The sequence below is a fragment of the Macrotis lagotis genome, chromosome 5 (genome assembly GCF_037893015.1).
Source record: "Macrotis lagotis isolate mMagLag1 chromosome 5, bilby.v1.9.chrom.fasta, whole genome shotgun sequence".
NCBI classification, from domain to species: Eukaryota; Metazoa; Chordata; class Mammalia; order Peramelemorphia; family Peramelidae; genus Macrotis; species Macrotis lagotis.
Genome location: NC_133662.1, coordinates 238386238 through 238398967, shown reverse-complemented (window position 1 = coordinate 238398967; position 12730 = coordinate 238386238). Strand labels below are relative to the sequence as shown.

The 12730-nt window shown below is 40.7% G+C and overlaps 1 protein-coding gene across 5 annotated transcripts in view; it reads right to left on the bottom strand.

Moving 5' to 3' along the window:
• KSR1 (kinase suppressor of ras 1) overlaps positions 1-12730 on the bottom strand; it is a 230070-nt gene that overhangs the window by 83007 nt on the left and 134333 nt on the right. For all 5 annotated transcript variants that reach the window (XM_074189015.1, XM_074189014.1, XM_074189012.1 and 2 more), the window contains exon 2: positions 11172-11312. In XM_074189015.1, the coding sequence (XP_074045116.1) occupies positions 11172-11312 (141 nt within the window). The remainder of the gene's footprint in view (positions 1-11171; positions 11313-12730) is intronic.

Below are 12730 nucleotides of genomic sequence, written 5' to 3'. Positions count from 1 at the left end.
GAGGAGAAGGAGAAGAAGATAAGTATGAAGAAGGTGATGACAACTCCTAAGGTCCTTTCCATCTCAAGTTGTATCTAAAACTAGAGGATCTGTAAAGTCCCCTTCAGTTCTAAGTTCTATCTTCCTATAAGAAGAGAAAGATAAGCACCAACAATGGAACCTCAGAAAAATCTAGTAGCAGAAATCACAAATGTGACCTACACACCCACACTCACATAACACCCCACAGGGAGGTGGAGGGAGAAGAATGTTTTGATTGCAAAGTATTTCATATAATTTCTTCATTTGTGCCTCTTCAACAACCTTAATAGGTTCCATTATTCTCCTCATTTTATAAATAAAGAAATTGCGGCACAAGTTTATAGGATCTTAGAGTTGAACCTAGAAAGGACCTCAGGGTCATTTAACCCCATTCCTTTGCCAAAGGAAAATGAGTGATGTGTCCAAGGTCACCCAGATAGTAAGCAACTATCTGGTGGGATTATCTAGGACCCCCATCTCTAGAGTCCAAGCTCTTTCCACTGTACAAAGCTTACTCCCTGAGACTCACTGTCTTAGGTGAAAATGGAGTTTACCAGGAGGCTTTTCTAAGATTCCTTCATTGTCCCAGGACCTCCCAACTTTTCCCTCCTCTAACTTATTCATTTGTTCTGTCAAGAGATATACAGGAGAAATGCACAGTGCTGTCCTAGGTGCTGATGGAGATGTATAGATAAGATAGTCATTGACCTCATTGAGCTTACAATCTAAAAATTTTCTTCTTTTCCAGAAATAAAATTAAGAATCTATTTACCCATCCTCTGTCTTCCTAGACATACCTCTCTAGCACATTCAATTTAGGAGAATCTGTGAGTGACCTCACAGACAGCACACTAGACACAGCCTTGAGTTTGGGCCTGGGTCTCACCCCAGACATGCGATGTCACCTTTAATCAAATCACTTGCTGCTCTGTATTTACCTCTATAAATTGGGGGAAAATAAAGGTCACCCCTCCCTACACATGTATTTCTCCACCTTCAAGTCCTCCCATCTGCAAAGTCCTGTCCAACTTTCCTTCACTTTCCTTCTTTACCAATTTAAAAAAAGAAACAAAAACATTACATCACCATCCGTTCCAGAACATAAGAGGGTCTGAGATCATTACAAAATTTTAGCTGTTTCTGTGGCAGCTTCATCACTGGCCAGAAGTGCCCTTCCTAACTTATCTTTTTTCATCTATCTAAAGAACTCTGACAGAAAGAAGCCAACTGATTCCCTGGGGGCCATACCCTCTTCTCCTCTCATTTGTTGTTATCACAGCTGGCCCAAAGATCTAGAAGCACTGCAAGTCCAAGTCATAACCTCATCAGACAGATCTCAACCTTCTCAAGATATCCTCCAGCAGTTGGGTTCAGAGGCCAGACTTGGAAGAGATGAATATCCAGGAAAGAATAGCTCAAACAAAAAAAAAGGAGAATGCAGAAAGGAGATGAAAGATCACAGAGCTGGAAGGACCTCAGAATCACTGAATTCAATCCCCTCATTTCACAGATGATGCCCAGGGAGGCCAAGCAACTTGAACAAAGACTTGACAACATCCATATAACAAATTGTGGGGGCCAAGGGAGGAGGAGGGGAAAAGGGAGAGAAATATAGAAACTAAAGTTTTAAAAAATGAGTGTAAATTATTTTACACATAACTGGGGGAAAAACAGAATGCTTAATAAAAAATAAAACAAAAGAGAACCAGAACATTACTAAAAGGAAAAGAAAAGGAAAACATGTTCTAGGAGCAAAGGGACTCACCCTTCAGGAAGAAGCCACCAATAGGCTGGAGGTTTACAAAAAGATTTAAACAACAGAGAAAATAGGAAGCGAGACACAACCCAGAGCTGCTGCAGACATTGGACCCTCCCCCTGTATTCCCTGTATTCAGTATCTCTAAAAAATGCTTAGAGAACCCAGAGGAAGGAAGGACATACCTTAGAGCCCAGCAGTTCCACAGAACCCAAGTCCCAGACTTCTCTCAGCTCCACTGGTGAAGGGAGTCCCGCAGCCTCAGGAGCTCTGGTGGGCACCCAGCCCCACAAACAGTGCATGGTAGGTTTGATATCATCGACTCATAGGGGCTGAGGGCCGGGGAGGTGACAGGCACCTGGGGGATCTCCAGCAATGAGGGGACAGGAAGGGATATTGCTATAGTTTTCCTGACTCCACAAGATACAAAAATAGGTCTGTGCCATTGGGGCTAGAGGAGTCAGCAGAACTTGGAGAGGAGCAGCAGGTGCTGTATTTCAGAAGATGGGCAAGCTGACATGTATGTGGAGATTTATTTTTGGTGTCATTGGGGACTCCCAGCCCAAGTCTCCATTGTACAAACTAAGACTGCCCAATTTTAGGGGCTGTATCACTCTGTTACTTCCCTCACTCTTCAAGAATGTGGACTGAGTCACTTTTTAAAATGTACCCCTCCTCCCTACTCCTCTCCAATTAATCACCTGGGAAGCCCCTACCCCCAAGATGGGAACTTTAACTCCTCTCACATATTCCCTCTCCATCCTCCCCCTTCAAAGAGCTGGGAGGTAAGGGTCTTCAAAAATTGCCAACCTGTCCTATTTTTACAACCTGAGAATAGACCCTCTCCCTACATCTTTAAGCCTCCAACAGGCTTGACCTGATATACTAAACTTCCTCCTATTTCCTAGCTCTACCTAAAGGATCTCTCCAATTTTCAGAAGGAAAATACTGAATACTGGGTTTAAGTGTGGAAGCGTATTAAAAATTCCCCTTTTAATGTCTCTAGAAATAAGATTTCTTCTCTAAAGCCCTTTCCAGACTCCTAGAAGAAATTCCTTGGAAAGGTCAGACACAAGGGAAAGGGGTCTTTCTTGAAGTAGATGGTATTATTAAAGGCCATAACCAGAAATTTAAAAGTCTTTCTTGTCCAGTTAAGAACAATGCCTTTGACTGTAGACAAGGACCAGGTAATCGAATCATTTGCATCATGTTGCCTCGCTTGGCCAGGCCTCCTCCTAATAACCAGGATATAGATCCAGTCAAAGAAGGCAGTTAAGTGGCTCAGTGGAAAGCGCATTGGGCCTGAAATCAGAAAGACCCAAGTTCAAATCTCATTTCACTTACCAGATGTATGACTCAGGCAAGTCACTTAACCTGTTTGCCTTAATCCAAAGAAAAGCAAATGTGAAACTGGGAAGGAGTCTGATTCCAGGTCCTGCATCACCTAGCTGCCCCTACCTAATACATGTGTATGTGTGTGTTTCTATATAGTTGTATCAATATCTATCCAGCTCTATGGATCTAGACATGAATATCACTTACACATACATATACATACATAGAAACATATGCATGTCTCACCTACTAAAAAGTCTTTTCCCTTTGTCTGACCAGTCTCACTCACCTTTTCAAAGGTTTTCTCCCAGGAGTCTGGAAAGGGTTTTAGAAAACAAATGTTATTTCTTCATAGAAACTAAAAAAGATTTTTAATCTGCTTAATTAGAACCTGTATTGAATGTATAAATCAAAGCATAGATATAAAACACATATATCCCAGTATGTGTGTATGTAAAATGTATATTGACATATGAATTTCACTGAACAAAAGATTAATAAAAATAAGGATAGCTAGATATATATGTATGTACATCTATTTCTTTTATTTTTCTAATGTCTTATTTTCACTAACAATTTTCTTCATAATGTGATGGAGCATTTAAAAACCTTATTCTAAGGCTAGGTGGCGCAGTGGATAGAGCACCAGTCTTGGAGTCAGGAGTACCTGGGTTCAAATGTGACCTCAGACACTTGATAATTACCTAGCCGTATGGCCTTGGGCAAGCCACTTAACCCCATTGCCTTGAAAAAAAATCTAAAAAAAACCTTTATTCTAAAAGGGGGTCTATAGGCTTTATAAAATTTCCAAAAAGGTCCACGCCAAAAAAAAAAGTTAAGAACCACTTAGATGATTTCAAAGGTTTCTTCTACCTCTCAATGCCTTTATTCCACCCAGAAGGAGCTGAGTTTGAATCTCAGATCTATTTAAATCTCTGTCCCTCTGTTTCTAGGATGAGGTCTACCCTGCCAACTTTTAGATTCCCTTAGGCTTTAGGGAATTCATTTCAATTTGGGATAAGGCAATGGAGTCCTAAGGGAAGCCCTTTGGATGAGAAGATCTGAAGAGGTCTCAGCCATGATTCTAGTGCCACACTTGATATGTGACCAGACTTTGGAATAGGTTGTAGTCCTCTGTTTTTCCATCTATGTAATAGAAGACTGGTTGTATAAGTAAGTCTAGCACAAAATGCAGGATACTCAGATTCTCAGAAGAGATTTATTACATTGAGACAAGGAAAAAGAATAGAGATAATTTAATGGAGATACAGACCAAGATTTTAAACCCATCCCCAGTGGAGACTAGACTTTGAAAGGCTGTGACAACCAATAGGGTTTTGGAACCCAGATGGTCTGTGCCAGTCTCTAGATACCCAACTCTCAATAATCAGGAAGAAATGGCTTTCAAGAAGCCACCAGGAGGAGGGAGAGAGGGGAGAAATGTGAGTCCTGAGCCCCAGAAACACTCAGGTCACCCCAGAGGAGGGAGACAAGGATCTCTCTCATTACATCTGCTAGAGCATCATCACAGCTGGGCAGACAACATCCATCTCTTCCTCCCAGAAACCTGAGTCTGATCCATTGGGGAAAAACAACTGCCTTCCTTCTCCACCTCCAACCCTCTCCCCATCACAGAACACAGGACTACCTCCCCTATCCCCCGACAGAAGGCAAATCTCACTTTCCCCAGCCCACATGGGGCAGCTTATCATTTAAGATAACTTGTTCTGCATCTCCCTTGGCAAGAGTGGCCAAGGCTACCAGTGGCCAAGGTTTCTGACAATGTTTTCATTAGAAGGGATCAAACTCATCAGAACTCTGAAGGCAGAGGGGAATCAGCCCACATACCCCCATCGAGTCCCAGAATCCTAGAACAGACATATTCCCTCCTCCTGATGCTAATTTCCAAGTTTATACCTTGAAGGTTTTTCTTTTTTATCGGTCTTTTGTTTTTACATACCTAGATTTCTTCATCTCTTTATCTCCTACCCCCTCCCAGAGAACCATGCCTTATAAAAAAAAGTTAAAAAGAAAAAAGTAGAAGAGGGGAAAAAAGTTTATTAAAAGAGAGCAACACATCAACAATAAATCTGCCATTTCAAACAATATGTCACCTCCCACCTCTTCAAAAGAGTAAGGGATGTAGGTCAAGTAGAGGGGTGGGAGATGTTGGAGTTTTCTCTTAGAGACAATTGATGATTTTGCATTGTTCTGTTCGATTGTATTGGGTGTGATAACTCTTTCTACTGACACTGCTGTAGGTCACTACATGTAGTTTTTCCTGGTTATGCTAATTTCACTTTGCATCAGTTCCTGTTAAGTCTTTCCACAATTCTTTGGAATCATCAAATTCATCATTCCTCACAGCAAGTCATATTCAATGTATTTAACCCTTCCCCAATCAATGGGCATCTACTTTTGTTTTCAGTTCTTTGCTACCATGAAAAATGATGCTAACAATATTTCAGTGTACAGGTATGTTTTTGTCAATGATCTCCTTCCCCAAAAGACACTTCAAAGGACCAACAGAGTGCTTTAGAAAATGGGCAAATTGTGATCTTTTGGAATTCATTGCCTACCTTATCCCTGAAGTGGTAATGGTGGAAGTCAGAAAAAGAAGGATGGGGATTATAAATTCAAAGGTAACATTTCTGCAGCAAATATTAATGAAAGAAAGGAATGGCATTCTTAGGCTTTTGAAATTGGTACCATAAAGCCTAGGTAAACCAGAGTGTCATATAACATGTCTCCTGGACTAGGGCCAGAGACAGAATATTAGATATTCTCTTTCTAGTGTGGCATTTCTTGAATCACTCCCTACTCAAAATCATAGACTGACTCCCTGCTGCCTACATCAGATTCCACATTATCCTACAGCCACCTTAATATCTCATTTAAAGATGTCAGATTTTTCCTATTTACCTGAACCTTTTTCCAGATTCTGTATGCTGTTCCCATTCCTCTAATGAAAGAGTATTTAGATAGAGGTCCTCCCAGGGGAGGAATAAACAGAGTGAGAAAAATCATGATAACCTAAATTAGTGTACAGATTTGATACTATCAATCATCACTTAAGGGAATATGAATTAAGCAAAATAACAAAATTCATATAGGACGACCAAAGGCATATAATCTAAAGGGAAGTTTTAAGAAAATCAGATCGAAGGGCCGGACCTCAAATTAAATCAGAATATCAAAAATTATTTGGTACTGACTGAAAAATAGAAAAGTAGATCAGTAGAAAGACTAGAAAACAAATTAGAAATAATTTAATTCAATGACTTAGCTAGTCTCAGCAATACAGTGATCTGCAGCAATCTCAATGAACTCAACGGAAAATGCTATCCACTCCCAGAGAAAGAACTGACAAAATCTGAATGCAATCTGAAGCATACTATTTTTTCACTTTATTTTTTTACAGTGGGATTTTTTCGTCTGTGTTTTCTTTCACAACGTGACTAATAGGGAAATATGTTTTGCATGATTGCACATGTAAAATCTATGTCAAATTGGCTTTACTGCCTCAGGGAGGGAGGGAGAGAATTTGGAACTCAAAATTTTAAAAAAATAAATGTTAAAAATTGTTTTTACATGTAATTAAAGAAAAAATTGAAAATGTTTAATTAATAAATGAGTGTAATAAGTACCTGATAAATTTTGATGACCATAGGCAAAGCTCTAGTCACTTCACCCTAATTATGGCTGAATCCAACAATCAGTTACACAATTTTTATTTTTCATTTAAATAGGAATCCCTCTCCTTTGCATCTGTTAGTGAGTTAGGCTCACTAAAACTTTGAGACATAACCAAATACAGGTCTTAGATAGGTGCAATGCCCTACTTCCTGCCCCATGTAAACAATCATCTGCCTTGTAGAGCAAGCTTGACCAACTTCTTCTACCTTAAAAACAAAAATAACCGATGGTATAGATTCATTCAGGAAGATAGAAGGTAGATAGAAGGAAAGACTTTAAGTACTGGAGAAGCTAAAGCAATAAAAATTACAGCCCCTGAAAAAATCTCAATATCTCTCTCTCTCTCTCTCTCTCTCTCTCTCTCTCTCTCTCTCTCTCTCTCTCTCTCTCTCTCTTTCCCTTTTTTCTCCCCTTCATTCCTTCCCTTTCTCTACCTCTCCTTTTTTGCTAGTCTGATCCACGATGCTGGTAGGTCTCAAGGGATTTCCCATTTTCCATGTAATATAAGACTACATGGAAGAGCTGAGAAAATGAACCACACTTCCATCTCTTCAAGTCTATGGAGCTGAAATATACTATGACATATGCTATCAGATACAAATGATGTGTTGGTTTTGCTGAAATGACTTTTTTCTTCTTTTTAATCTTTTAATCTTTGTTTCAAGGGTAACAAAGTACACTGGGTGAGGTGGGAAGGAGGAACATAATCAAAAATAAGAGAACGGCAGTAGAGAGAAGGCAAAGAATATTAAAAAGTCGTCTTCTCTTCCAATGATGGGGAAGGCAGAGTACTAATGATAGGGAAGAAGAAAAGAGAAGGGTAAAATGGTCTTTCAGAATTATTGGAAATTCAGGCCAACTACTATTTGTTAGCCAACATTTATTAAACACTTACAATGAACCAGTCCATGCTCTCAACCAGGTCAAAGTCTCAAGGGGGAACAGAATATTCAAACAACTATGAACTAAAAATTTATAAGGGATAAATTGGGGGTAACATCAGAGAGAGGGTACTAATGTTAAGGAGAACTGAGAATATTTTCTTGCAGGAAATGCCAACTTCAGATATGACTAGTAGGAAGCCAGAAAAGCCAGGAGGCAGAGATGAGAAGGAAGAGAGTTCCAAGAATGGGGGACAGCTGGTAAAAATTCCAAAAGAAAGGAGATGGCCTAGTCAGCAAAGGAGATCAGTGTCATTGGATCTCAGAGTACGTGGAAGGGAGTAAGGTTTAAGGCTGGAAAGGTAAGAAGGGGCCAGGTTATGGAGAGTTTTAAAAGATAAACCAAAGATTTTATATTTGATTCTGGAAGTAATAGGGAGCCACTGGAGTTTATGGAATGAAAGTAAAGATGATGAAGTCAGACCTGAGCTTTAGGAAGAGCAATTTGACCAAAGAATGAAAGAAAGACTGGAGTGGGGAGAAGATCACAGACAACTATGTCAAGAGATGAGGGGGCATGGAGGAGATGTATAAGAAATGCCACAAAGGAACTAGCAATAGAATCTGATCACAGATTAGATATAGAAGTGGTGAGAATGAGGAATCAAAGATGAAACCCAGGTTGTGAGCCTGGGGTGACTGGGAGAATGGTGGTGCCCCACAGCAAACGAGAAGTTCAAAAGAAGGGAAGGTTTTGGGGAAAATCACGAATTCAATTTTGGTCATGTTGTCTGGCTCACTTTCTCCCTTCTCCTAAGGTAATGAGGATAAAACGAGATATTTATAAAATGTTTTACAAGCTTTAAAATGGTATAAAACGCCACTTATTGTCATCGTTGTCATCATCATCATTATCATCATTCTCAATGTCTGGTCCAGCGTTCTTTCTATTCAATTTCAAATTTAAATGGTTGCCCAACTGAATTAATTCCTCACTGCTCCTATGTGATCATTCTCCATCTATCATCCCCTCCTTCCCTTTTAGCTTCTTATTCTTTTCCTCTCAAATAGCTTCCTCCCCAAGGCCAGGAGTATCTAATTCCTCCTACAACTCTATTCCCAACAATGAGATCCATGATCAGAAAGCCACTTGTGTGGTTCACATTAATATTTGACCCTTATAATTAACAATTAATACTCTTCTGCTCACAAGACACCTGGCAGAAGTCAATTAGACAATGAATTGGGCAACAGATGGTTGGGTTCTACTGGCCAACTGGTTCAAGTGTGTTAATTAGCTTATTATTGTCATCATTATTATGGCAGAAAAACCCTTCAAGCAAACCACACCTTGAGGTCAGGTAGACTGCAATGTCCTACAAATCACAATTCAGATAGCTGGGTCCTATGCATTAATAAGCATACACATTTATTTACATGGTGCTGTAAAGTTTACATGAACATTTTCTTTGTGACAACCCCACAAGATAGAAAGTGTATATAGCCATCATCTCCATTTCATTGATAAGCAAACTGAGAATCTAAGAGGCTAAGTGACTTTCCCATGGCCACACATTCGTAAAGATAAAGATAAAATTCCAGGCTCCAGACTCTACTGCCTCTCTCACAAACATAATTTAGGCCTCCCATCAGTTTTAAAAAAAAAAACTTCCCTTGATTTTCCTCTGCCCTCAAGCCACTATTCCCCTCCTCTTCCCCAGTTACTGATAAATTTCTTGGAAAAATAGCCTGTCTGCTGACACCACTTCCTTTCCACCCAGTGCCTTGGAGTTCTTTTCAAACTGTCTGCTGTCCTATTGTGACCTCCTAACCTCCAACTCCGATGGACTTGCCTCCATTCCCATTTCCTCCACTCCTCTCAGCAGCATTTGACATGAAAGGCCACCCCCTCCCCTCTTTCTTGGAATTCTCTCCTCCCTTTTTTTTGCACATGGATAGTTCATATGGGGTTTCCTACTTGTCTTTCAGTTCCTTCTTGGTTTATGATGCCCTCTTTTCCTCCCATCCCATACACATTAGCATGCCTCAAGTTCCCTTGGCTCTGATCTTAATAAACATTTATTAGGCTCCTTCAGACCTGGCCAGACTGATGCCCAGACAAGAGACACCCGATCCATCATGGACCCACATTTCCAACTTTGGGAACCTGCCAGAGTTGGCAGACCACCAGCAGATACTCTGATACCCAAAGCCGCTTCCATTCCTTAAGAATGTATCCAAGAAGGAGGCAGGAAAATGGGACTGTGGATAGACATGAGGAAGACTTGAGTTCAAACCTGACTTAAATACTGATTAGTTGTGTAATCTTGGATATTTAGCCTGTGTATCTCTTTCCTTAAAGATGGTCTCTAGAGTCCCTTTCACCTCTAAATAAACCTATGATCCTATAATTCCTTAAGATTCAGATTAGGATTAGAATCCTATCTGAGGGGGCAGCTAGGTGGTGTAGTGGATAAAGCACCAGCCCTGGAGTCAGGAGTACCTGGGTTCAAATCTGGTCTCAAACACTTAATAATGACCTAGCTGTGTGGCCTTGAGCAAGCCACTTAAACCCCGTTTGCCTTGCAAAAATCTAAAACAAAAAAAAAAAAAAAAAGAATCCTATCTGAACCTAGGTCCTCTGACTCCTTCGTCAAAGTCCCCTACACACACACACACACACACACACACACACACACACACACACAGACACACACACACACACACACACACACACACACACACAACACTCAGGGTCCATGTGATAGTCTTTCATATATAAGCAAGATAAGATGATCAGACACGTGCTGAGGAGTTGCAGATGGTCCTACAATGCTCTGGAAGCTACCATTGCCAGAATCCCCAAATCCCAAAGACATCTGGTCCATCTCTTACTCATCTCTTTCTCCCCTCCTCCTTCTGATTTCCAGCCCCAGTCTTGCTACTCACCCACTGCGCAACTGGACGATGGGTTACTGGACACTGGATTCCTGCCTGGCACTCATTGCCTGTCTGATCTGTAACAAGTCACTTATAACTGTCAGGGTCTCCTCTCTTCTGTAAAGTGAGAGTTAGACTAATCTGGGAGGGGGAGGTCCTGGGGCAGGTTTGTTTCTTTTTTTCTTTCATTGTAATTACAGCACTTAGCAGAATACCTTTCACATAGTAGCCACTTACTATTTGTTGACTAACTTGAAATCACTTGATAATAGAATAATCTTCTCTAAGCAGAAATTGAGAGGTCAAGGAAGGGGGATTAGACTCTATGTTAGCACCAACCAGTAGGACTGTGGGTAAGTCATTTCATTTCTCTGAGACTCAGTACCCCCTTCTATAAAATAGGCATATTGGCATCGTCTGCTCTGAGTCTCTGAGTAACTCACAAGGTCAGGTTGCTGGATCCGCCGAGAGCCCCCCGACCCCGACCACACCAGCCCTTTCCCCACCCCACCTGGTCATGACTCCCCAGCTGAAGGACTCACCTGTACCACCTCTGGACTCACGTTCAGCGTGTAGAGCCAGTCGCTGAAGCGCGGGTAGCTGTTGAGTTCCACCGTCCGTTCCCCGGGGGCCACACTAAGCTTGCACTGCCGCTGTTTGCAGATGTACCGAACCAGTTTGGCCTGTTGGGAAGCCCAGAAAACAAGAGATTCAACAAAGCAAGATCTCACTCGCCTCTCTGCTGAACAAGCCAAAGTAAAGACACAGGCCCTGAAGTGGGGGTGGGGGGTGGGAGGAGAGAGGCAGATCAGCTCAGAACATTAAAGGGGTTCAGAGTCACACCTGGTTGAAGGTCTGCAAAGAGCCTCACATGAAATCACAACAAACCCAGGACGAAGCCATCATTATTGCAAAATAATTTTACAAATAAGGAAACTGAGGCTGAAAACTGTTAAGTGACTTGCTATGGGTCATGTGGCTGATCAGTATTTGGGAAGGACTTGAACTCAGGACCGCCCAACAGGCCCAATATTGCTCTACCTAATAACATCTCAATTTAGAGATATTAGGGATTTGTGAGAACAGCTAGTCTAACCTCCTCAGTGTACATATGAGGGTCTTGAGTCCTCGTACAGATACAAGGATAAAAGTAGAAGAACTGGGATTTGAATCCAAGTCCTACTTCATTCAGGTTCTATCATGACTTTAAAAATGCAGGAGGTGCGAAGCTCATCAAGAAGAGGTAAGAAAATATATTTCTATCCTCATGGAAGAGGTGGTGGACTATGGATATGAAACACTACATATATTGTCCCACCCAACTGATAGCTTAGCTTTGCTGAACTGATTTCTATGTTTTCCCCTTCTCTTTCTTTCTTATTTTTGCAGTTATTGTGTCATACTTTGTTGCTGGGAAAGCATTATACAATGATTTGGGCAGTAACATATGACTTCTTCTTTATCCATATTATTTTCTTGTAAGCTAATATCCCATTCTTTTTCAAAATTTAGATTTATTATTTTTTCCAATTTCCACAATTGGGTTCATTTTTTGTTGTTTTGGGGGTTGTGCATGGGTTGGTGGGTTTTGTTGTTGTTGATTTGAGTTTTTTTGGTTACAAGGATTGGGTTTGCTGGCTGGGGGTGTCAGAAGATAGATATACATATATATATATACAGAAATAAAAATGATATATAAAAATGGAAGATGTCAATAAAAAAGCCAAATTTTTAAATCACCTGTCTACTCTCCACTACCATTACCCAAGAGGTTGAAATAGGTTCAAATAACCAGAAAAAAAGAGATTTGGATTGGACAGAAGGAAAGACTGGTGAGTAAGGATTCACTGCCTTGAGTTACTACTACTACTACTACTACTACTACTACTACTACTACTACTACCACTACTACCACCACCCCACCACATTCATATAGTGCTTTAAAGATTGCAGGTGATTATTATATAGAAGTTTATTTGGTCCTTACAATTCCTCCATTAGTTGGTAAACCCTCACATTCATGATACTTGAGGGACAATCTATCTTGGCATCAGGAGGCAGAACCAAATGACCTCAACAAGGTTCAGGTTCTCCCAAGATC